The sequence below is a fragment of the Triturus cristatus genome, chromosome 4_1, assembly GCF_964204655.1.
Source record: "Triturus cristatus chromosome 4_1, aTriCri1.1, whole genome shotgun sequence".
In the NCBI taxonomy this organism is placed as follows: Eukaryota; Metazoa; Chordata; class Amphibia; order Caudata; family Salamandridae; genus Triturus; species Triturus cristatus.
In genome coordinates this window covers 335,236,295-335,262,601 of record NC_140585.1, presented here as the reverse complement: position 1 = coordinate 335,262,601, position 26,307 = coordinate 335,236,295, and the positions used below count along the sequence as shown (strand labels likewise).

The window sequence follows — 26,307 nt, the reverse complement described above, 5'->3', positions numbered from 1 at the left end:
CCCACAGATCAGGCCCGGGTTGCATTTATGGTTTCCTACCTTAGTGGGGCGGCCGCGGACTAGGCTATACCTCTAGTGGACCGGGATGACCCTTTATTGTATGATTACACCGAGTTTAAGAGGGAGTTTCGCAAGCTTTTTGATAGACACACATATACCCACTCTGCAGACTCTGAACTATTGGCTCTGAGACAAGGCAATCAAGACCTGGTTGCCTACATCACTACATTTCAGAGACTGGTAGTTGAATCCAATTGGCCTGAAGAAAAGCGGGGTACACTGTTTTACAGAGGACTACGGGACGATTTAAAAGACGCCCTTTCACAGATAGTGGACCTTCCTGCAGCCTGTCCTGAGTTGATAGACCTTGTGGTGAAAATTGAACATCGTATCCAGGAAAGGAAGCAGGAAAAGGGGAAAGGAGAACAGCGATATGTTCCCGCCAAAGCAAAAGGAGTTGAGGTGGTCAACGTTCCTGATGATAGTGAACCTATGCAAATAGGAATAGTGAGAGGGCCCCTAACTCCTGAAGAACGACAGAGGCGTCGCACCAACAGACTGTGTCTCTATTGCGGGAAGGCCGGTCATTTCCTGCGGTCATGCCCCGTAAAACCCTTACCTCCAAAGTCTTCGGGAAACTAGAAAGCCTAGGAAACATGGAGACAGGACTCCTGGGCGTTTCTGACCTTACAGTCTCCTCCTCTGACCCTGAATCTAGATCAGTCACTCACCTCTATGTGTCAGCTTACCTTTCAGTAGAACACCTGGGTTTGCATGTGGCCATCATGATAGATTCTGGGGCCTCTGGTAACTTTATGGACGAGAAGTGGGCAACTGACAACGTTATACCATGCGTCAAGAAGGAGGTGCCCAATGCGGTCATCACTATTGATTGCCGTTCTCTCGTTTCAGGCCCCGTAACACACAAGACATGCACCCTCCATATGCATATAGACCCGAACCACCATGAGAGTATTGAATTCGACTTGATTCGCTCACCTCAGATACCAGTACTCTTAGGAATCCCTTGGTTGCAAACACACAACCCAATCATTGACTGGAAGGCAGCCACACTCCAGTTTCGTCCTGTCAAACCTCTTGATACTGGGGCCCCAGTAGCTCTTGCAGCCTCTATGGTGGACCAGACTGACACCAGAACCGAGCTGCCCGATTGTTACAACGATTTGAGCACAGTATTCGATCCTAAAGAGGCAGACGTCCTTCCCCCGCATAGGGAATACGACTGCCGCATTGATTTATAGACTGGGGCACGAATCCCTTGCAGCAGAGTGTACGCCCTAACCGAGAAGGAGAATACATACCTACGAGAATACCTGGACACTATGCTGGAGAAAGGGTTTATTAGGCCTTCCAGATCCCCTGCCTCCTCATCGCTGTTTTTTATTCCTAAGCGTGAGGGGGGTCTTCGATGTTGCATCGATTATCGGAGATTGAATGAGGTGACCATTAAAAACAGGTATCCCTTGCCCTTGATCTCCTCCCTCCTTGACAGAGTACGTAATGCCAATTATTTCACCAAATTGGATTTACGAGGCGCCTACCATCTAGTGCGTGTCAAGGAGGGAGATGAATGGAAAACTGCTTTCTGTACTAAATACGGATTGTTTGAGTATTTAGTAATGCCCTTTGGGCTTTGCAACGCTCCAGCGGCGTTCCAGTTTTTCATTAACGAAGTCCTGTGGGATATGCTGGACCTCCATTTCATCGCCTACATCGATGATTTACTGATATTCTCTTCCTCCATGACTGAACATGTGGGTCACGTCCGGCGTGTGTTGGAACGCTTACGTGCTCATGATTTGTACTGCAAGCTGGAAAAATGTACTTTCCATACTCGAGAGGTACCTTTTTTAGGCTTTATTGTTTCCCCACTCGGACTTCGTATGGATCCTGTTAAGGTCGAGGCGGTTCTCGTCTGGCCATCACCTACTTCCGTGAAGGACCTGCAAAAATTCTTGGGGTTCGCCAATTTTTATCGGCGTTTTATTCAAGGATACTCGGAATTGGCAACCCCACTCACGCTCCTCTTGCGGAAGGGGGTCCCGTACATCTGGTCGACTGCGGCTGACGCCTCTTTTCGGAGTTTGAAGGAGGCCTTTATGCGCGCCCCGGTTTTGCGCCATCCGGATCCAGCCTTGCCCTATGTGGTTGAGGTGGACGCTTCTCAAGTGGCAGTGGGAGGGGTTCTGAGTCAAGTCGATCCTGACACCGGGGTGTGCCATCCCATTGCTTATTTTTCTCACAAGTTCTCTCCCGCGGAATTCAACTATGCGGTGGGGGACAAGGAACTCCTGGCAATCAAGAAAGCCTTTGAGGAGTGGCGGCAATACCTCTTAGGTGCACGTTTCCCGGTGGTGGTTTACACCGACCATCGCAATCTCCAGTACCTTAAATCCACCAAGGCGCTGTCCATGAGGCAACTTAGATGGACTCAGTTCTTCTGTGAATATGACTTCACTATTAGGTTCCGCCCTGGGAGGAAAAATGGCAAGGCCGATGCCCTGTCCCGGTTAGGGTTTCAACTTCCCGATGTGCCTGAGGTCGCGCCCCCTGTCATCCCTGAAGGGCGCATCCTAGGGGGAGTGTTCAGGGAGGAAGACTTCAGGGCTCAGATTCGGCAGAGTCAACTGTCGATGGCCATGCCTGACTTTGTGGGGGCGGAGGAGTGGGTCAGTACAGATGGATTGGTGTGTGTCCGAGGGGGGGTGGTGTTACCCACTCCTGCTTTACAAACACAGGTCCTGGACTGGTATCATTCGCACCCTTTGTCGGGTCACCCTGGTATTAAGAAGACCATCTAGATCATACGTGAGCGGTTCTGGTGGCCCACTATGTTGCAGGACATAGAACAGTATGTGAAGTCATGCCATGTCTGTGCACAAACTAAGAGTTCCCATCAAAACCCGGTGGGTCTTCTGCTCCCTCTTCCTACACCTCCCGGCCCATGGTACACAGTATCCCTTGACTTCATAGTGGAACTACCAGCCACCAAGCGCTTGAATAACACCTTGCTGGTGGTGGTAGACCACTTTACGAAGACAGCACATTTCATTCCTTTAACAGGGTTACCTACAGCAGCTGCATTAGCTTCTATCTTTTTGCAACAGGTTGTACGGCTACATGGCCTTCCCTCGGTCTTGATTTCTGATCGGGGGGCCCAGTTTGTGTCCCGATTTTGGAAATGCCTCTGTGCCTTGCTGCAGATTGACGTTAGACTCTCTTCCAGTCATCACCCCCAGTCTGACGGGCAAACAGAGAGAGTCAACCAGTGCTTTGAACAATATGTACGGAACCAAGCTCTGCACTCAGCCAAGGAATGGGATGAGTGGGTGTGGATGGCAGAATTATCATATAACAACAGTCCACATTCCTCCACCCTCCATACCCCTTTCTTTTGTTCACACGGTTTTCACCCCAAGCTGTTGCCTCTAGGGATCCCTGTTAGCAGCCCAACTCCTGCAGCCAATGACCTAGTGCAGAGATTACACGATGTACATAAACAGACATTAGTCAACCTTGATTTGGCGAAAGTTCGATATAAAGAGGGGGCGGATCTACACCGGAGGTTGGAACCCATATACGCCCCTGGGGACAAGGTGTGGCTTTCCACTAAACACATCAGACTCAGTGGTCCTCGCAAGTTCATGCCCAAATACATTGGTCCTTATACTGTGGTGAGACTGATCAATTCGGTGGCAGTGAAGATCGAACTGCCTGCAGCTCTTAAAATTCACCCGGTATTCCATATCTCATTGCTTAAGCCTGTTGCACCTGGTACACGACTCCCTAAGACACCCTCGCCAGTTACCATACAAGACACTGAAGAATACGAAGTAGACACCATTGTAGACTCCCGCTTCGCGGGTAAAACACTTCAGTATCTGCTACATTGGAAAGGTTATGGGGTGGAAGAGCGTTCTTGGGTGTCTGCGAGGGACGTACATGCTCCCCGGTTGGTACTGTTGTTTCATCAGAGGTACCCTCATAAACCTAAGCCTGGGGAGGGGCGTTGTGAGGGGAGAGTACTGTCATGCCTCGCGATTCAGCCCCTACAGGTGGCAAGTATATAAGGGGCGAAGCGGCGTGTACAAGCCGCTTCGCGTTCTTGCATTGAGCCCCATTTCCGTCCCGAGAGCTGTTGCCTGACTTCCTGTAGTGTTAGTTCCGGTTTCCTGTTTCGAGTCGTGGACGTTTCCCGGCTCCGGTGGTTGTAGCGTTGTGGATCCTGTTGTTACGGAGGGTGGAAGGTGTCCTCTCTCTCCAGGATATTGGCGAGGGTTTCTCCTGGTTGTGGCATCTTCATGCAAGTAAGGTCTGCTGGGTGTTTGGAGGTCCAGGGGTTTCCTGTCTCGCGTCACTTCGTGCTAGAGAGGTAGACTGACATTGACAGAGCGCAGTCTCCATTCCCAGCGCTACCTGTCGTGGTGTCTTCATCCTAACGCCTCGCTTATCCAAGTGTTATACCTGAAATATTATTAAGCATAGTGTTACCTGCTGTTAAGGTAACTCCAAGATTGGATTAAGTTGGAGTCTTTTCCTTTGTCCTATTTTCACGCCCCCAGTATCATTTCCTCCCTTCACTATTATATCCATCCCCTTCGTCATCCTGAGCAGCTATCAGGAATCCGGTGGTGATATATTGCGAGGACCATTGAGCAGGGGGTTAGGTTTCCCACTCTTCTACATAATAAGCAAGGTACTTGATCTTCCCCACCTTACTAATGTATTAACGGAATACTCTACCTTCCTGGGAGTATAATCTTGGTATCCTTATTCCCTGCAGCTGACCACTAAGGAACTACTACTTAGAACACACCTGCTGGTTCCTACAGACTTATATATAGCAGCAGACGATATTACCGGTAGGTGTTGGGGAAATACAGAATCGAGGGAGCACAGGGGGGCGATACAGAGGTATTCCACTAACCACCTTTATATTACAGCTGGGAGACCTTCTTGTGTGCCTTGTTGCGATCTCTTACGCTCCTGTTGTTCCTCCTGCCGGAATCACCTATCAAGACCTACCGGATCCCCCCACCTATCCTTGTTTTGTTTCCCTGTTTTCCCCAGTGGGTTCTCCGCACTCTAGAGTCTGATAGAGTCGGGGAAACACGGGGGACGACTGTGGACTCATCTTCACGACTCCAGACGCTCCTGCAGAACATCCGCGATCCTTACAGTAATCCCATTAACATAAAATTGTTCACAGGTGTAGCGTGTGGAATTACCTCAAGTTCACAAATCCTATAGGATAGTGTAACAATGAGTGCATGATGTAGTAGTAGTAATAATAAAGTTTATTTAGACCTCAGTCTGTTTAAACCATTAAATACAGTGTGCCACACCAGTGCTAAAACAAACCAATCATCAGAAATTTGTATATAAGAATAGCTTTAAAAAAAACATGTGTATGACGTCATCAGTGATGCTATCAATTATGTCATTTGAGATGTCATCAGTGATGTAATCAATAATGTCATTTGACATGTCTTCTGTGATGTAATATGTGAGGTCATAAGCAGTGCATGGCAGGGGTGTAAATTAGAGTTAGCTCAGTAAACTATAACTGGTGAATTACCATTTTTATGTTTTTTAAATGTTAGTTTTTTTTTTTTTTCAACACTTAACTAGAACGTCACTTTAATCTTAGTTTTTTTCATTGGATTTCAAAGGTGCTTTTTATGTAAGCTAAAATATTATTACCATACCTAAATATAATGCAATATAATGGTTTCAGGGCATGGCCTGTGAAAAGGCCCAACCCCCCTAACCCCACCTGTGCACTTGGCGATAGGGCTTGTCCTGCGCTCAACCCTGCGAGCGGCCAACCCCCCCACCCCCATTGTGCAGAGCATTCATCACTGCGCAGCGGGGGTTGGGTGCATGGTCCTCCACCCCCGCTGTTCTCCTGGGGTACAACTCTGGCAAGAGCACTGAAGTATCTACCGGTAGGGATGCACTGGTTCTCATGGGAGTACCACAGTATGGAAAAAAACAGTTTCTGTCAATATATCCCCTTTTTTTTGTTTACTACTACTTCAGGACACAATGAATTTGTTTAATGGTGACCGCAACAGTTGTCTTCAGGTTTGGCGGTCAGCCAATCTGATCATTCGGTCCTGTTGAACCAAAAAAGGCCAAGGGAAGAAAAAGCTCTCTCGGCCAATCAAAACATTGTATTTTTTAAATTCACAGTATCGCGGTACTCCTGCCCACCCTAAGCCCCTCTTCAAACGCTAATTTCCTCAAAAAAAAGTGAACGCATTTACTCTAAATCATGAAAAGCATGCTTTCTCAGTAAAGTGCTAACTTTCTGCCAAATTTGTTGTAATTCATTCAATTGAGCCATTTTTTTCTGTATCACTTCCCCAAATTTCCTATGGAATTTAAGTAAAAAAACAATGCTTTGAGACCCACCTGTTTTCTTGGCCCTGGCTTGACAGATCACATTAAAATATTCCATGAAGGAGCTGAGATGAATGAACCTTTTTATGTAAGGTTTTGTGAAGATACATCAAACGGTGCCAAAATAATTATAAAAATAAAAACAAAAAACGTTCTTCCTATGGAAACCTTGACCTAACTAAAACTATATATTGGTGACTGCCAACATGTAATGTTATATATACTAAACAAACACAGAATAAACCATAATTACAGAGGAACTATCGCTATATATATATATATATATATATATATATATATATATATATATATATATATATATATATATATATATATATATATATATACAGTCCCTTATATAAAACAACAGTTCTTCTGTAATTATGGTTTATATTGTGTTTGGGTAAGAAATACTGTTTTTTTTCTTTAGTGAGAACTCTGCACCAACTTGGCGGTCACCTACCCATCGAATATGGCTTTATCTTTGCAAATTTGGGACAGATTAGTCAATGGGGTAGAAGGCTATTAGGGAAAAACACTTTAGAGGGATGTATACTGAATCTGTGGTTTATTTTCTCTCTTTTGACGTGTAAATGGTTACACTTGGAAATGTAAAGCAATAAACTTCTTTTCCCACTATAAAAAACGATTTGTTTTTGTAAAAGGAAAAGCAAAAAGAACAGCGCACACTTATAAAGGAAAAAACCTCGCAGAAACAGTAAACAAAGAAGGGCTTATTTACCATCATACATTCTGGTCACATGATAAAGCATCATTTCCTGAAGCAAAACATGTGAAAACTGCAGTTATTCAAATATTATGACTGGGTGGGGTAGCCGATGGTGCAAAAAGGGAGCTCATGTCATGAAAGTCACCAGAAATAATATGTGAAAGGCATGTAGGAATTCACGGTTTTTACTGTTAAACGTCTGTCTTAATGAATTATCATGTGATTCTACCTAGAAAATAGTCTTTAAAAGTATGGTGCAGAAACATGCGATCCTGAGGATCTAGCCTCTTTCCATTTAGGGTGTCTGCCATCTTTGGAAGCCCTCACACTTCCCACATGTCATAGAGGGTACTTAAACTTTGAGCAATACTCAAAGACAACCATCATACAGGATTAAAGTTGATTCTGTATGATGTATTGTCTTCCACCCTGTGTGGGATCCTTTTTCCATGACGCAAGCTGCACAGAATTGCACTACTTCTTGGGGTGGTAGTTTCCTGGCAGCTATAGAATAGGCATTTTATATGGTACTAACATGCTAATCAATAAGCAATCTACACAGCACGCAAATCCATGCGTTGCCCCGAACTACATCCTTCTGGTCTGAAATCATCTACATTAGCTCAAATTAACAAGAGGTTGAATTTTAAAGCTCACTTTTTAATTTCTGAAGTTCTACACACCCTGATGCGACTTTACCTGACTATAGAGTTTCTGCAGCTGACCGAACTTCCAAAGTTGGACAGTCAGAAAGATCCTCAGGAAAAGTCCTGCTCAATTAGGGTGCAATGTTCTGGAACTCGGCATTTCATCATGATCCTGAATATATAACAGTGCAGATTGCACTGAACTCATCGATACTAGTCAGACTATAATCTTTTCTTTCACCCTGACCATTATTTATGACCAGTTCTTCATTTCTTCAGAAAGGTGCTCTGAAGCAATCATCCAGCGGTACAAGTGTTGTCGAAAACACCAACATTATGTGATTCTAACGCAGTCATCATTGACAATGAACTGCAATTGTAAATGGGTAGACATTTCAACAGATACACTAAACATTTTAGTTCTTAGTTATAGTTCAGGGTTACGGTTAAGCAAATGCTTTAGAAAATGTTCCACAGAGTTGATGGAGTTTTTTAACCACATCTGTAAAATTGCCTATGATGATGCACACTGGTCGATCTGTAAACCCTCAGCTTGTGCATTTTTAGTAATAAGGGGCTCAATATACCCATTATTTTTGCCAATAGTTACGATTTATGGGGTCATACATAGAAGGATATCAGATGACAATCTTTCTACCCATAAATCATTGCGACAAACTGCAAGTGGGGCAAGTGATTCATGCAAAGGCAGTTTTGAGCCCTGTGTGGTTTGTAGTTCTACTGTAGTTCTGCAGTTATGTTCATTGTATGACATCAGCTCAATATTTATTTATAATCCTCTATAGTGGCCTAAAAATAAATATAAATACATTCTCAAATATATAAATTGTTGGGATGGATTTCTTAAGGGCATTCTAAGGGATATCGGCTTTATGCTGCACAAAGAGGACCCCCTCTACACCAAATATATAGAAGAAAATGGCAGTGGTTATAAGAAAAGTCAGCACCTCCGTCACAGTCTTACCCCAGTGCTTTAGCAATGTACACTTACTAGGTGTGCTCTATGTAGAACACTGTCCCATTTATCAGTGTCCGTCCTATGTACAGAAAATAATTTTCTCTCCCATATACAATGTAATCAAATATGAGTTACAGAGCACAACCCCTTATATGTCTTTTGTCTGACTTGATAGTCAGTATGGCTTTAATAGACCCAAATTCAGACACAATCTGAGTAAAATATTACTTGAAAACAAGTATCAATAGTGATTCGACAAAAATTAGAAAGTCCTTAGGAGTCTTGATGTAGTTGACTAGAAGTACAAGTTGGAAGAGCAGACAGCCGACACGTGTTTTGTCGTTTGATACAACTTTTTCAAGACTCACGAGTATTCCTACAACAGTAGATAGAAATGTTCTTTTGGAAGACCTGTGAAGTTTTCTAAGGATCTGTAATGCACTTGGATCATTCAAATAGCACCAACGATCCTCTTATGTAAAGTGCATCCAATGAACATTTTCAGGACGAGTAATGGTTCAAAACCCGTATTCTGATACACTTTGAGTTTAGATTCAATATTAATCGAGTTGTCATAGGTTCGACACTAGTGATAGTGTTTTCTAAACGCCGAGACGTCCGGTGCAGTTTAGTGCGTCATCTGGTATGATGTAGGTATATGCTTAGTTGTGTTCGAATTGTGGTAAATTCAAGACTCGTAATTATATTTCCAAAGGTCAAATCATCCGGTAATGTATAACCCGATCATCTTCATCATGCTCTGCGTGTCTCGTCTCCAAGAAGTTGAGTCCTCTTCTTGGAGATGAGACACGCAGAGCATGATGATGCGCTAAACTGCAATACCCAGTTTCCATGTAGTAATTTTGGGTTGAGCTGCATAATAAAATATGCCATAGCCGTAATGATGTCCGCTTTGTGAATTAGAGCATATAATCCTTTTAAAATATTTCTCCAGGATGCCCTTGTTCACATCTTGAGCAGATCTTAGTTAATCTACTCAATTCTTTTTATTAGAGATACTTAAACAGCTTTATATAGGTGAAATACCCATATAAATCAAGAATTTATGCAAGGTTTTGTGGTTGGAATTTGTACAGTACATAGGGCACATTTGGCCATTTCCGCCTTGTGGTAGGACACATATCTTCCCAGCGGAAAATGTATTTTCCATAATTAAAGAAACATGAGACTTAAAAACTACAACTAACTTCTTCATCTTTAAAAAGCAGCCGTGCTTCTTAACAAATTATAAAGTTAATAATGAGTTTTTAAAAAAAGGCATGATTGTAGAAAGGCATAAAATGTAGTTCTACTCACAAGCAGACTTGACCTTTCAAAACATGTGGAAAATATTAGGAGAAAAGGTAGGTAACTGGCTAAAATTTCATGAATGCATTTATAATAATCTAACAAAATATCCTGTTATATAGGTCAGACCCTTTATTTTTGAATGCCTGCCACTAAAAACATAAAAAGTAAATTTAAGGTCAGAAAGGACCTTTAGGATTCAAACAAATGTGCTATTATTTGCTTGTAAGAAACTAATGCTGTTTACAACTGTTTAACAAAAAAGTATGTTACTTAAACCAACTAAAAGATATGTAGGACTTGGAAATTGGTTTTCTCAAGCTTCTTCAAAATGTGGGAGCGTAGGAGTAACATTTATGATTTCACATTCCAGTGACTTCTGTATTGTTTGGCTCAGAAAGAATTTATTGGGAAGTTGAAATTTGTTAAGTTAGGCAACATTTTCTTCAGCTTTTCCTATTGTGGGCTTTGTTTACAAGAATTGAGTTGCAACAGATAAAGGTATTGTGTCCATTCGTAAAAAGAAGAGCTACAGACCAGAATATAAGATGTTGTGTATTCACATGTATCAATAACACATGTAAACGTCAATCATTCTTGCTACTTATGTCTCAAAAGTCATCTCCAACCAAAGTGCAACCTAATGGCAGTCCAAAGAAATGGGTGAATGGAAAGAAGCCTAGTCTAAGAGAAATGGCGTGAGAGCAAAAAGCTTCCTTCTTATCATCAAGTTAATCCAGAGGATAACTGTGTTCACAAGTGCCTTCTCAAATGGTGTAACGAGGTTAAAAATGTCTTTCTGGGAATTACCGTCAACAGGACAGTATGAGAATGTGCAGTAAGATAAATAATGCTAAAAGTAAAGGTTATTTGATTCCCAGTTATTAAGAGCACAGAGCCCCAGCAAGCCGTAATTATGTTTTTGCGGCTTCCTGTGAAAAGGAACACCCATAAGTTCAAAACAATTATATCAGGGCAGTGAACAAAATTTTTACAGTATTCACTTTTCTCCTCTTCTAGAACCAGTACCTTAAAAACAGGTAATACGACTCATCAATTCAAGCATGCTTAATGGTGGATAGCGCTTTAAATTATTATTATACGTCTAACATTTCATTATGACTTCAGCAAAGTGTTTCTGAAGTTCGATCTTCTGTAGTGTACTCCATTCTACATATTGCCTGTCTCCTTGGCTGTGCTGAAAGACATTTGTAGACAACAAACTTTGGTGATCTTTGATAATCTATCACAGTAAAAAGTTGATGTTTTTATTTAAAAATGACCAGTATTTACCTTTAATTTTGCCTGGATTTCACGTGCTTTTCTACGGGCCAGTACCTGTATGTGACTTGACACCTGAAAAAGAACAACATTTCTGAATACACAAATTATTGAACAATAATTAAAGCACCGCAAATTTTATTAATACATTTGATAACCATACAGACTTAGTTACTTTGTCCTTCACCTTTGACATGCAGATTGAGAATGTGTGACACAACGTTGTAGGCAATTAGACAATGTAAAATGCTGTACAAATAATGTTGTGTTGTTTTGATAATCCAGTATATAGTGTAGAACTCTAAGCCTCAAGCCATGCCAGATACCTGGCTGTTTTTGCCTCCTGCCCCCAACGTGGCTACTAACAACCCCATATAGTGAGCAATGAAATAGCCTTCAGTATCGGAAATCTCTGGAAATAATATTATGTGCAGTCACAAAGTCAAAGTGAACCTTCAAGCCAACTGGAGCAGTGTTAGAGAAGGCCGGAACAGTATGGATCTATGCAATTTTTCTGGTCCATTAATTATTCCAAGATTGCAGCATAATAATATTGGTTTGTTTAAGTTGATTTTACATTAAAATTGTTTTATTCATGGTATATCTAGAGCACCACACAATTAGACTATCTTGGTCTGTCAATCTGACAGGGCCAAGGTTTAGTTTGCAGATGTAGCGTCCACCCGGCTCGGCAGATCCATGCTCGGCGAGAAGCCCCCAGGTTCGGGACGGATCACGTGGTTCCGAAGACATCGAATCCGAGAGAACTATGATACCCATAACTCCCTGCGACATCGAAGCGGGGCCAGGCGGATTCCCTTGTCCATTGGCCAATAAAAGCGCCTCCATCCCGGAAGGGCGGCACTTGACAATCTCGCCCGTAATCCTGCTTCCTGCTTTGAGGGCGGAAGGTGTTCCCCGCCGGAGTACTTGTTCCAAAAGTCGGGACCGTAACCTGGGAGAATCGCTGACTTAGAAGCAGCCCGGAACGGAAAGTTGCACCTTGCCGAAACTATTCTCCAGCATCATGGAAATCAGGTATTTAGGCAAGCAAGCTCGATTCCTAAACGAGGGAGGGAAACGCCGGACTTGCGTTCTCCTTGGTTTCCATACGCTTCTGAGCGTGTCTGCTGCTCGGAATCTTCCTTTGTGGCACTACAGTTCTTGACCCCCCTGCGCCAAGCTAGCTGTGGAGCAAACAGCGTAGCTTGGCGGTTTTGACTACGATATCAGCTGCCTGTCCTTGGACCTCCTACGCTGTGACAGTGAACAGCGTTCGGAGGTGTTGTTAGCTAACTTCCCTCTTGGACCCCCGGCCAGTCTGCCCATAGCTCCAGTAATTCTAGAAGCAAGCAGCCTCTCTTCCTTCTTCTGCTGCCCCGCTGTTAGGGGAGAAACTCAAGGATACTACCTACCTCGAGTCAGGTGAGACGGGGTATCCCGGGCCTGGCCTGTTCACTGCCCTACCAGGGAGAGGGTGTACATCTGGGAGAGAAGGGGTCTGGGTTGCAGTCCTTCGTGTCCTTAGGGTGTAATTCCTTTTCTTTTCTCGTCCCACTCACAGTAATTCCCTTGGGAGAACGTGCCGCGCTGTTGTCCACACTGCTAAGACGGGGGTATCCGGAAGAGGCCAGAACAGCAACCTGATATATTCCTATCCCTTTCTCCCCGGGGTGCTCCCGTCCACTGGAGTAGTCAGATCCTCCGTGGGGGGGGAGCTCCCAGAGAAGGAAGGGAAATAATCGTCTGTCGTCGTCCCTGCTGGTCCGTCCTTCAGGTTAGTGGGCATCTCGTATCTCGTGCCACTATCAGGACCCCGACAGATTGTCAAGCCCACGATAATCAACCAGCCTGGACGATGGATACCGACGCAGTGTTGGCCTCCCTGTTGGAGGGCACGACCGCACTCCAGCAGGAAGTTCACACTTCTAGACTAGAAAACCAGGAGTTAAAAAAGGAGATGGGAACTCTGCGTAGGGAAGTAGCTGGGCTATCCAGAAAGAGCACGCCAGAGGGTAGGGGTAAAGGGTCATACATAAAGGAGTGGACTCTTCCCCCTCCAGCCCACGCGGGTTTTCCATCCTCCATAGACCGCGCCCAAGGAGCGGGGCTCTTTTCGGGGGCCACGACTCCTACGCACACACCAGACACTGCTCCCACGGTACATATCATACAAAACACTAGTATTCCTTTGGCACCTCCCGAGCGCTTCTATGGCGACCCAAAAAAGTTCGAAACCTTCCTGAATCAGTACCGTCAGCATTTCCTGTGTAAACCTGCAGTATTTCAAGATGAAACAGCGAAAACCGCATTCATGATGTCATACATGGGCGGAAACGCTGCCAGTTGGACTATTCCCCTGATGGAACGTAACGACCCCGTTTTGCACAGGTTCACTGACTTCTGCTCGGAAATGAGGAAGTTGTTAGATAGTAAATCTCACATCATGACTTTGGATAGAGAACTCCTCACCCTCCGCCAGGGTTCACAGGATCTCCTGTCATATATAACGACCTTCAACCGTCTCATAGTCGAAACGGACTGGCCTCCTGAGAAACGAACGACCTTGTTCTATCAAGGGCTAAGGGGAGAGTTAAAAGATGTCCTGTCCCAAGTAGTACAGCTCTCTCCCACGTGTGAAGAAATGATTGACCTCACGGTCCAACTAGACCACCGCCTACAGGAACGGAAGGGGGACCGCAGCAGAGGGGACAACAGGCTTCTCTACCCTAGGGCGAAAACGGCCTCCGAGGAACCCGTCAGACCCAAAGACGGTTCAGAACCAATGCAGGTCGGAGGCATTGGAGGCCCACTCACGATGGAAGAGAGAGAAAAAAGAAGAAAAATGAAGCTCTGCCTCTATTGCGGGAAGAGCGGACAATTCATCCGTGGGTGTAAGGCACGGACTAATCTCTCGGATCGCCCCAACCCACAGAGAACGCAGGCCGTGGCATTCCAGCCTGAAGATCGAAACGAGTCAGCGGAAAACTGACAAACCCGAGACAGGACGAGATCACTGACTCGGGTGCTGAACAAAAGACGATCTCCTCTGTCATAGCCAATACTATGCAATCTTCCGTGGCCCATATGAATGTCTTGGTTACCCTTTGGTTTTCACCTGAACACCCCTTGGAGTTGCCCGCCTTACTCGATTCCGGAGCTACCGGAAACTTCATGGACCAAGCATATGCAAAAAACATTGGAGTACAGTGGGAGAAAAAGAAAAATCCTGAAGTTGTGAGGGCAGTAGACGGAACTACACTCACATCCGGGCCAGTGCGATACCATACGGCCCCTCTCATGATGCAGTATGGAAACGACCATTTCGAATACATACAATTCGACATCATCGACGCCCCACAGTTTCGCCTCATTCTCGGCATGCCCTGGCTGACTCTACACGATCCGGAGGTTAGATGGGCAGCCCGCACTGTGTCCTTGAACTCCGCATTCTGCAAGGAACACTGCACCCGACCCATGATGCAACATGAATGGGCAGGAGAAACATTGGCAGGGCTTGTGGCAAACGGAAGGGCAGGAGAGAAGTATTGTTGTTCTACTACCTTACCTGACGTATATCATCAATACCAGCAAGTTTTCGATAAACAGAAAGCCATTCAGCTCCCTCCGCATAGGGTGTATGACTGCCGTATCGAATTGGTCCCAGGGGCTGCCATTCCATGCAGCCGGGTCTACGCTCTGACCGAGCCAGAAACACGATACCTGAAACACTACTTAGAAGACAACCTGGCTTCCGGATTTATTAGACCCTCCTCGTCGCCAGCCTCCTCTCCTCTTTTTTTCATTCCCAAAAAGGACTGTGACGAATTGCGACCCTGTATAGACTACCGTGCGATCAACAGAGCCACAATAAAAAACCGCTACCCGCTACCACTGATCCCGGTGTTACTGGATCAATTGAAGGGCGCTCGTTACTTTACTAAGCTGGATTTACGGGGGGCGTATCACTTGGTACGTGTTCGCAGTGGCGATGAATGGAAAACTGCCTTCCGTACGAAGTTTGGCCTCTATGAATACAGGGTGATGCCCTTCGGGCTCTGTAACGCCCCAACGGCTTTTCAATATTTTATGGATGAGGTACTCAGGGGATTTCTAGAAACATTCTGTTTGGTCTATATTGACGATATCCTCATTTACTCAGCAGACCCCCAGGAACACGTGAAACATGTAAAAGCCGTGTTGGGCAGACTACAGCAATACTCCCTATACGCCAAACTGGAGAAGTGCCTGTTCCACGTCCAGGAAGTCGCATTCCTGGGATATGTGATAAATGCACAAGGGTTTCAGATGGACACCAGTAAGGTGGAAGCAATAACACAGTGGAGCACCCCGCATAACGTCAAATCCGTGCAGAGCTTTTTGGGATTTGCAAACTACTATAGGAGGTTTATGAAGGACTTCTCCAAGATTATACACCCCATTTCCAGCCTCCTGAGAAAAAACACACCCTTCCTTTGGAGCGAAGAAGCGGAGAAATCCTTTCAGTTCCTGAAGCAAAGATTCACACAAGCTCCTGTACTGCGACACCCTGACCTCCAGCTTCCTTTCATCGTTGAGACGGATGCATCACAGCACGCCATTGGGGGAGTATTATCACAACGACACCCGACAACAGGTCAGGTGCACCCTGTAGCCTTCTTCTCACGGAAACTCACTCCCAGTGAAGTTAACTACTCTATCACAGACAAGGAACTGTTGGCTATAAAAAGGGCTTGTGAGGAATGGAGACACTACCTCTTGGGAGCGCATCACACAATAGAAATCTATACAGACCATAGAAACCTGTTGTTTTTGAAAACTGCCAAAGCTCTCACCCCCCGTCAGTTAAGATGGACACTCTTCTTTTCTGATTATGACTTTGTGATTAAGTACAGGCCAGGAACGCAAAACGGAAAAGCTGACGCCTTATCCCGGCTAGACGAACCAGAAGGGGGTGCATCACAAGACACCATGGAACCACCATCGATAATTCCTGAAATCGCGTTTCAAACCACCTCCCTAGCTGTAGTCTCATCTCAAGAATTCCTCGAAGAAGTTAAGGTGGCCTCCGCAACTCTGGATTTTCCGGCATGGATCCAAGAAAACCCTGAAAACCGCACGGTACACATGGGGTTACTGTATCACGGCAGTGCATTATACATCCCGAACAGTCCGCTCCAACTACAGGTCCTGAAATGGATTCAAGACTCTGCATTAGGGGGACACATGGGTATACACAAGACCATAACCTGCCTTGAGCGTTCCTTTTGGTGGCCCTCTTTGCGAAACGACACTAAGCCCTATATAAACAGCTGTTACGTGTGTGCACAGGGAAAGGCTGACCATTCCAAACCCGTGGGACTACTACGACCACTACCCATTCCTCCTCAACCATGGCACACAATCTCAATGGATTTTATCGTAGAGATGCCCCCTTGTGGAGGATATACCACCATCTTGGTAGTAGTAGATCACCTGACCAAAATGGGACATTTTATTCCCCTGAAAAAACTCCCCACCTCGTCCGAGTTGACGCACATTTTTCTTCAGCACATAGTCCGTGCCAATGGAGTACCCCGTATTATTATCACCGACAGAGGAACCCAATTTACCTCCCGGTTCTGGAAGGCCTTATGTGACATTATGAATGTGGATGCCAGACTTTCAACCAGTTACCATCCCCAAACAGATGGTAAAACAGAACGCTTAAACCAAACCCTAGAGCAATATTTGCGTTGTTTTACCCTGCAAAACAGCACAGACTGGTACACCCTGATTTGGTTAGCTGAGTTTGCCTATAATAATGCTGATCACTCTACATTAGGCTGCTCTCCATTTTTTTGCCTGTACGGCCATCACCCAAACATGCTTCCTTTTGAATGGCCAGGGAAATCCCCACTGCCCAGTATCAGGGAACACCACGCGCATCTCAGAGCTATACTCAACGATGCACGCATACACCTCACCACAGCGCAACAGACACAAAAAAGGGTTGCCGATAGGCGGAGAACCACAGAACCAGATTATAAGACCGGAGATAGTGTATGGTTATCCACAAAGAATCTGCATCTGAAAGGGAAAAACAAACTAGATCCGAGATACATAGGCCCCTATAGAATAGAGAAAGTGATAAATCCCGTGGCCATGAGATTATCCCTGCCCGACTCATGGCATATCCACCCAGTGTTTCACGTCTCACTGCTGCGGCCTTGCCCTGCAAATATGAGGCTTCCCGACCGACCTCTCCCCATATGCATAGACGGTCAAGATGAATACGAGGTAGAGGAGCTTCTGGACTCCCGGCTAGTAAAGGGACGGGTGCAATACCTGGTTCCAAAAGTCGGGACCGTAACCTGGGAGAATCGCTGACTTCGAAGCAGCCCGGAACGGAAAGTTGCACCTCGCCGAAACTATTCTGCAGCGTCACGGAAATCAGGTATTTAGGCAAGCAAGCTCGATTCCTAAACGAGGGAGGGAAACGCCGGACTTGCGTTCTCCTTCGTTTCCATACGCTTCTGAGCGTGTCTGCTGCTCGGAATCTTCCTTTGTGGCACTACAGTTCTTGCCCCCCCTGCGCCAAGCTAGCTGTGGAGCAAACAGCGTAGCTTGGCGGTTTTGACTACGATATCAGCTGCCTGTCCTTGGACCTCCTGCGCTGTGACAGTGAACAGCGTTCGGAGGTGTTGTTCGCTAACTTCCCTCTTGGACCCCCGGCCAGTCTGCCCATAGCTCCAGCAATTCTAGAAGCAAGCAGCCTCTCTTCCTTCTTCTGCTGCCCCGCTGTTAGGGGAGAAACTCAAGGATACTACCTACCTCAAGTCAGGTGAGACGGGGTATCCCGGGCCTGGCCTGTTCACTGCCCTACCAGGGAGAGGGTGTACATCTGGGAGAGAAGGGGTCTGGGTTGCAGTCCTTCGTGTCCTTAGGGTGTAATTCCTTTTCTTTTCTCGTCCCACTCACAGTAATTCCCTTGGGAGAACGTGCCGCACTGTTGTCCACACTGCTAAGACGGGGGTATCCGGAAGAGGCCAGAACAGCAACCTGATATATTCCTATCCCTTTCTCCCCGGGGTGCTCCCGTCCACTGGAGTAGTCAGATCCTCCGTGGGGGGGGGAGCTCCCAGAGAAGGAAGGGAAATAATCGTTTGTCGTCGTCCCTGCTGGTCCGTCCTTCAGGTTAGTGGGCATCTCGTATCTCGTGCCACTATCAGGACCCCGACAGCAGAACATCATCAAAGTCCAAAGATGGAGACACCGTATAAGGTCAGTAGATCCAAAGGCTTTTATTTTCCAGACATCAAACTAGTAGAAATCCAAAAGGAAACTGGAAGCGGAGGTTTCATCTCTTTCCCTGCCTGCAGACATGTGGGCAGGGAAAGAGATGAAAATATTGCTATTGCACACAGGGAGCTGCATTTTCAGCAGCTTCCTGTGTGCAATAGTAATGCTGGCTCCTGCAGGAGGTGGCGAGCCGCCTGGGACCGCGGGAGCCTTGAGGCCCCGCAGTCCCATTGCTTAGTGGGTACCCTGGTAGGCTCCAGGGCACCCAAGGAAACATGGCCAGGCCCCGGGATGGGGTTCCCAGGGCCCAAAATAGGCTTGGGGATGAGGCCCCAAGGCTGAAATCAGGCCAGGAGTGGAGGCGATGCAGCCACCCTCGCTCATTAAATTCCAGCCAGGCCCTGGGGTAAGGGTTCCCCAGAGCCAAAATCGGCCCAGCGAGAGTGAGCCCGCCCGTATTTCATAATAATATGCAAAGGTCTTCCCCTTTTTCCCACATAACAATGCTTTTTAATGTGTAAGCCTCCTGCACTGACAGACGCATTTCGGGGTTCAGCCTTTATTGATAAAGGCTGATTTAATGAGAGCCGCTGTGAAAATCCGGCATCCTCAATCCCCGCAAGCCGTGGAATGCTTTGGGGCCCGATTTGAGTAAGTTGGCATGCTGCCGCTGATAAGATTAGTTCTTTGACGATGTCGCTACCTGTTTTGATTAACTTTGACTAGCTGTATAATTTTACTGTCATTGAGAGACTAGCTCTCCTGTTGTGCTGATTCTTTTTAAGTTCTTCAATTAAATCAATGAACATTACGAATGGGTCATTCCCATAATTAGATATACACATATAATTCATATATTTATTTACTATTTGTTTTTCAACCTACCTGTTTCTTTTGGAGCTTAGTCATGCTCGGTTTGATTGGGTTTATGAGTGCATTGTTTACGTTTCTTTTGGTTTTTGTTGGGCTATATCTTTACATTTCTCTTTTCAATGATAGTGTGCACCTTGAGCCCCTCGCCAGGGACACCTTGTGTTGAGACAATAGACCCAATTATTGCAGGTAAGGTTAGCAGTTGTGTCTGATGTTAAACATTGGGCAGCATGCTGACACAGCATGGGAGGCAGTATGTTTCCTCCTGGGATGACGGTGGCACTCACAATTATAAATTGGGTGCTTTATGCTTACAGCTGGGTCTGCTAGGTAACCAATATGTATTTTGATTATATTATATCTCTCCACAGGTCTTGGAGAAGTGGTTTCCATAAAGTTTTGGTGACCACTTTACATGTTTGGTATTGTTTTGAGTTTTCCTTGTCATTTTTGACAGCGATTAGCAGATGTGACTGAATATAGGTCCTCATGAATGCCTCTACACCTCGGACAAGGTTATTTTGAGGGCAGAAACATGTTGACCAAAGACCATACAAATTCCAGGGTTGAACCTACGCCTTCCTGAGCACTTGCTTTTCCAAAGCTTTTATTCGAACCCTGAAAGAGAACAATAAAGTCTAATGTCTGTTGTGGAGTGAGTTTTAATTCTCCTATTTTCTTGATCATGATAGTCACACTTAAGGTTTTTTCATGCTCTGTACTACTCCCCTTACTACTGACTCACATTAGGTTACATCAGATCCTTCAAAGAGCTCCTCCTAATTGTTTTTTTAAGTCGTAGACGGCACCACAACTTTTTGTTGTGGTGTTAGGTGGAACCCTATGATGAAGCATGCCACCATTGGGTGAGGGTCTCCTCCTAAAAAGGAAATATCCCTTAACTTCTTAGGCTACACTCAAACCCTCAAGCTGTTTGTTTAGACCCAGGTATTTCATTTTGTCTTATTGATTGTATTTTGGGCGAGAATACCAGCCGGTCTTTAAATCTCCCTTGGCCATCCTTAAATGTTTAAATTAACTTAAATACACCAGCAACAAGGACAATCATTTATCTTAACAAAGTGACTTTTGTGTGGAATTACCATGCCTGTTTTGTGTGGAGTTAGCATGTCTATGAGGGTCCCAAGCTCGTACCAGAGGAGGTCCTGGGGTAAATTATGTTATAGCTACATGTTTCCATTTGCCCTTACAATGAAACTGCGGAAAACATTGACAGACAAAGGAAACTGAATGAGAAGGAGTTATGCCAGAACAATAGTTTAGAGCAGGAGGCCTCTGCAGCACTAGACAACGAACATAAAAAAATGAAAGGTGATATTGGAACAGAAGACCCAGGGCAAGATGGCTCTGAAAGTTTTCCACTGTGTTGCATGTACAGTGAGCGTAATACTTCTATATTAAAAACTGGCACTGCTCTGTAATGACCAGTGTGTTTTTTTTTCTGGGTGATGTACTGGGCAAGCATGTATCACACAGGATAGTTCACTGCTAATCTTTAAATCAACACAAATAGTTAAATGTACAAAGAACAGGCTTCTGCACAATTTTTGCACGTTATGGTCCTACATCAGAACACAGAACAAAAATAGTAAACAATCACAAAGTGATATACTGCAAATCATTTCTGACTGTCTTTAGATGTACCTGTTTTCTTGTGCGTGTTTTTCCGGTTCGCAGTTTGATGTAGCGTGCTATCAGCTCATTCCGACCTGGGAAAAGACAAATATACTGTGACTGAGAAACAAAAATAAATGTGATGTTTTAACAATTTCAAAGAAAAGTATGACAATGCACTCCTTTGTATGCAACACAAGTAATCCTCACCTTCTCAGTCTTGTTTGATTTGATTTTAGTTTTTATAGAGCGCAAATACCCTGAGTTGTCTTAGCGCTAAGTAACGAGGTGGGAAGAAAGACCAAGGCATTTAATTCCAAAAAAGCCATGTTTTTAGAGACTTACGAAAACTCAAAAAGGATGGAGCAGTTTTTATTTCCAAGGGAAGTTTGTTTCATTGCATGTGGTACAGCCCACAAAGCTCCTGCCTCCCCAAAATGAAAGTTTATAGGAAGGAACCACCAGATTTCGGACTGAGCTGGAATCAAGAGTCCTCTCAAGGACATACCTTCTGAGTTTCCCTCTTGGGTAAGCTGGACCTGATTGCTTTGTAAATAATACAGAGAGCTTTAAACGCCAATGTAAGCTCGAGAGGCAGAATTAAATCTCAGGAGTTTCATCAGCATCCTAGCCACTGAGTTTTGAAGAATCAGGGCAACTTTTGGCAGATTTTCAAACTGGCTGTTGCAATATTCTACTCTGGACATTACAAGAGCCGAAGCAACTGTCTTTAACAAATTTGGTGTAAGGAACTGTGCTAATTTCCTAATAGCATGAAGCATGTAAAAGGCGGTGGAAGTAACCTTATTTACTTGATCCTTATAAGGGAGTCTGTCATCAGTCAATGTTCCCAGATTTTCACTTTTTGTACTGGTACTGGGAGCGGGCTTAATTCATCTGGCCACCATGACGGATTCCAGAGGGAAGTGTTATTTCCAAATAGAATAACTTCTGTTTTTGAGGTGTTCAACTTCAAGCAATTGTTGTCCATCCATAAGCTCACACCCCTCATACAGTTACGGAAAGTATAATTCCGATCTGGGCCTTGGCTGGAAAGTGAGACACAATCTGGGTGTTGTTAGCAAAAGGATTTCACTAGAGCCGCTAGGGGTGCTACATAAATATTGAAGAGGGTAGGACTTAACGACTTAACGATGAACCCTGGGGAACACTACAAGGTAAAGAAAAAAGTTGAGATGTAAATTCCTCCAGGGTTACTCTTTGCACTCACTCTGCTAAAAAGTTCTAAATAGAGACAGAACCACACCACCTAGCCCCAGACAATCTAACCAGTCCATCAAAAGGTCATGATTGACCGTGTTGAAGGCCGCAGTCAGGTCGAGTAAGATGACGGCTGCATTACCCCCTCTATCTACTATAGCCCTGATCATCTCGGTGGCCACAATAGGTGCTGATTCCGTGAAATGTCCTTTGTGGAATCCAAATTGGGAATCATCCAACAGATAATTATTGTCCAAAAATTCCAATAATGGAGAATTCATTTCTTTCTCGATCATCTTGGCTGGAAACAGTGGCCTAGACGCAGGTCTCTAACTGTTAGGATCGAAGATATTCAAGTTGGATTTCTTAAGCAGCGGAAGAATTGATGCAGATTTCCACGCTTCGGGAAAAAGCCTGTCCTAAGCACAGCATTGAAAACAGTTGTAAGTTGAAAAGCTGGCAAGTCTGAATAAGCTGCAAAATTTTTTGGGGGCAAGGATACGTGGGAGAACCAGACTTGGTGGTGGGAACCATCTGTTTAACTTGGTCCTCTGAAAGAGATTTAAATTCCAAGAAAATAATCTTACTTTTGTTCCTGGGGTGGACATCCTTAATAGCCTGGATCATGGATATATCAGAGGAACATTTATAAAAATAATATCTACTTTGTTCTGAAAGAAAAAAGCTAAGAAATTACAAACCTCCTGATTGTAACCCTCTGTGGTCTTAGAGACAGGTCGAGGAAAGTTTTGTAAGTGCTTGAAAAATATAGCGCCAACACCATCCAAAGGTATTGGAGCACTCTACATTAGCACCAGTTACTTTACAGAAGGACACCTTCAGTTTTGTAGGTACGGCTAGATTAAGTGATTTGGCCAAAATCAAAGATAATAAGCAAATGCCGAAACTCGAACCCTGTTTACCAGCGCCATAATCAACAGCTCTGGCCCTTACGCCACATTCTCTCCCAAAAAGCCATCATATCTCCCTAGCCTCTGCCTCAGTTCCACATTTTTTGATTATGGATTAATCACTTAATTTCCCTGTTTCTAAACAAAAAGCATTGGCAAAGCCAGGAGGGAAATCACATTTTTTTTTTGGGGTATCGGCTAGACAGCTCAACGCGTCGTTGCTTGCCTATCTCCCCATCACCTTCTGCTTTCCTGCTTGACTCGTCCCCTAACTAACTTCCTCATTACTGCTTCTTTTGTGTTTTTTGTATGATCCAAGGGTATTGGAGCGCTTGTTCTGTCCTCCGTCTTGCCATAGTCTCCCTTGTACACGTACACACATACCACTAAAATGCATGTGCATGTACATAAACTAATGCATTTCTTAAAAGGTTGTTAAAGCATGAAGAGCACTTGTTTTTTTTTCACTGTACGATGGTATTGCAGCACCCGCTCCTTCCTCCATCTTGCCATAGCGTTAACGGGAACCAATGGTCTTAGATCTTTAAGTGCTCACCAGTTATATTTCACAATGATACTTTCATTTGTGTCACTTATCCTGCTTCAATTAAGGTATTTAATTCCCCCTTCATTGTTGCTTTCTCCCGCCCTCTCACATCATTGTTTGCCCATAGCTCAACCCCCTCCTGCTTTCCTGCTTGAGCTGTCCCCCTACTACCTCCCTCTTTGCTGCTGTTTAAAAAAAAATGTGAACGATACGATATCCGATGGTATTGGAGCGCTTGTTCCGTCCTCCATCTTGCCATAGTGCTAACACCAGCCGATGGAATTGGAGCACTTTAAGTGCTCACCAATTGCATTACACAATGATGCATTCATTGTTGTGTGTAGGGAAAATTTACGTTACACCGTGGCACATTTATTGTCTAACGCAGGGGGAAGCATAAGTGATTTGCCCAGTATCACAAATTGTTCAGCTGATTTTAAACTGCTTACCCTCAACTGTTTCACACTATCACTTCCACATTTGTTCAGCAAGACCCTGTCAACACCGAACAAGCATTGGCAAGGCCAATAGATCTCAGCAATGCCCAAGCTATTGGCCTTGTCAATGTGAATGCCTTTTAGCCATGGTGTCTAGCAGCACATCTGCTGTTCAGCATGGCTAAAAGTCAGTGAAAAAGCACTATGATGCTACAAGCGCTAGCCACGTCATAGCACTTGTGTTAGGAAGGACAGGACAATAAACTCAACATGGAGGCTAAGAGACTCAGCGTCGGCTCACCATTTCGTGATTCTGGGCTTTCAGTGACTTTCAGCAATGCTGAATAGCAGATGTGTAGAGCATTTTTCTTGATGTAAGTCACCTTAAGACCAATTTCTGCATCTTTTACTTGTAAGAGTGCGTACATTTCTTGTCAATGTCAATATTTTAGAGTCAGTGAAACGTCAGTGACTCTCCTTCTCAGTCTAACATTTCGAACTAAAGTTTGTCCACGGAAAATTTACTTTTTGCTTGTTCATTTATTGTATGTGGTGTCCCTAGGTCTGCATCCTGTTCACCATAAGTACTCACACGCTTAATTCTAAATCGGCAATCAGAAATACCCAATGCGTAATCATTTGTCTGTGCTACTACCTCATTAGTCAATGTGAAATGACCACTTTCCAGTTTGATGTAACCTTAAAATCTTTACCCAATTCAAAATCAGTTATGTCCAAAAAAAAAACATTACCAGTCAAGGTGGACATTCAGCCTCAAAATGGCCATCAAGTTGACATAATATGTGCTTTTCGGTTGCAGTAACATTTATATTTATTTAGTTGTTAAATTTCCATAGTGTGTTCGACAAACACTGTTCAAAGTGCCTTTTAGATGGGACAATAGCAACTAAGAAATCGTATACTAAATTCAAAGAACAAGAAAATAAAGAAATAAGGTACCAGTAGAAAGGAACCAAAGTGGAAAAAAGCGAAATCAATGGCCACATGAAACATTCTTAATCATAAAATATACATAAAAAGTTTAGATTTTAAACTAACCCTCTAAACGAGTAGTTGAGACAATTACAGTAGGTAGACAAAACGACGACAAAAACTCTGGAACAAAGGCCCTTTCCATAAGTTGTTAAGGGAAAGGCCTGGACTTCACAGAGATTTTAAAGTTATTAAGGGTAAGTCACATCAAAAAAAGTCGGTGATGGTGGCAAATGAAGAGGCCCACTGGCGGACCAGGCCAGAGAGTAAGGCAGCAACTAGAGCATAACAAACTCCAGAGCCTTCCCCACCCACAGATAACTCGAGGCTTAAGGGTCCACACCATAGTCATAATGTAACGGTCATGTGCTCCCCTCCCCAGATCTCCATGATTTCCCTGCTCCTGTTACAATAGAGGGAATGTGACATCACAGGGAGAGAGGAAGAATGGAGTTGAGCAGCCTGACACTTGTGCAAATCACCGAACCTGAGAACATCCTATGAGATGGAAAAAATCTGGTCTTTTTGTTCTAAAATATTTATTGAACCTTGGCTATGGGCAGATCTACTATGTGACCGGGATACCTCAATTCAAATCGGTAAGACTACTGTCCAAAATTTCTAAAAGAAACAGAAATGGTTCTCGACGGGACGGGAGTCTGAGAGTAGCGATGGATGGGGAATTTGGGAAACTCACTATTCTCTCAAGGGGCCTAAAGGGTGATGTACTAAGAGTGTGGGCAATGGCTCAAAGATGAAAGAAGGAGAATTATGTCTTTTCATCTTTTCGATTTGTTTTTTAACGGGAAAAGAACCAATAACCGGAACTGGTGAAAGGAAATGTAATAAAAAAAACTATAATTCAGGCTGGGGGAGTTGGAGGGTCTCTGGGGTCTGTGATAGCTGGTGGAGTGGTGTGTCCATAAAGGAGATGAAGTCCTGTGCCCTGGGATATCTGTAGACTGGGAAGGGTCGTAGAACGTGATGGTTGGGGGGCAGTAATCATAGGCGGAGGCCGACTCAGATGCAGGCGATCAG

General features: G+C 44.5%; 1 protein-coding gene across 3 annotated transcripts in view; it reads right to left on the bottom strand.

The window, feature by feature from the left end:
* The window catches only part of LOC146854898 (transcriptional enhancer factor TEF-3-like), a 779,218-nt gene that overhangs the window by 330,950 nt on the left and 421,961 nt on the right, over nucleotides 1-26,307 (bottom strand). For all 3 annotated transcript variants that reach the window (XM_085652320.1, XM_085652319.1, XM_085652321.1), the window contains 2 exons: nucleotides 21,191-21,255; nucleotides 11,384-11,446 (listed from right to left, as the gene is read on the bottom strand). In XM_085652320.1, coding sequence (XP_085508446.1) covers nucleotides 11,384-11,446; nucleotides 21,191-21,255 — 128 coding nt within the window. The remainder of the gene's footprint in view (nucleotides 1-11,383; nucleotides 11,447-21,190; nucleotides 21,256-26,307) is intronic.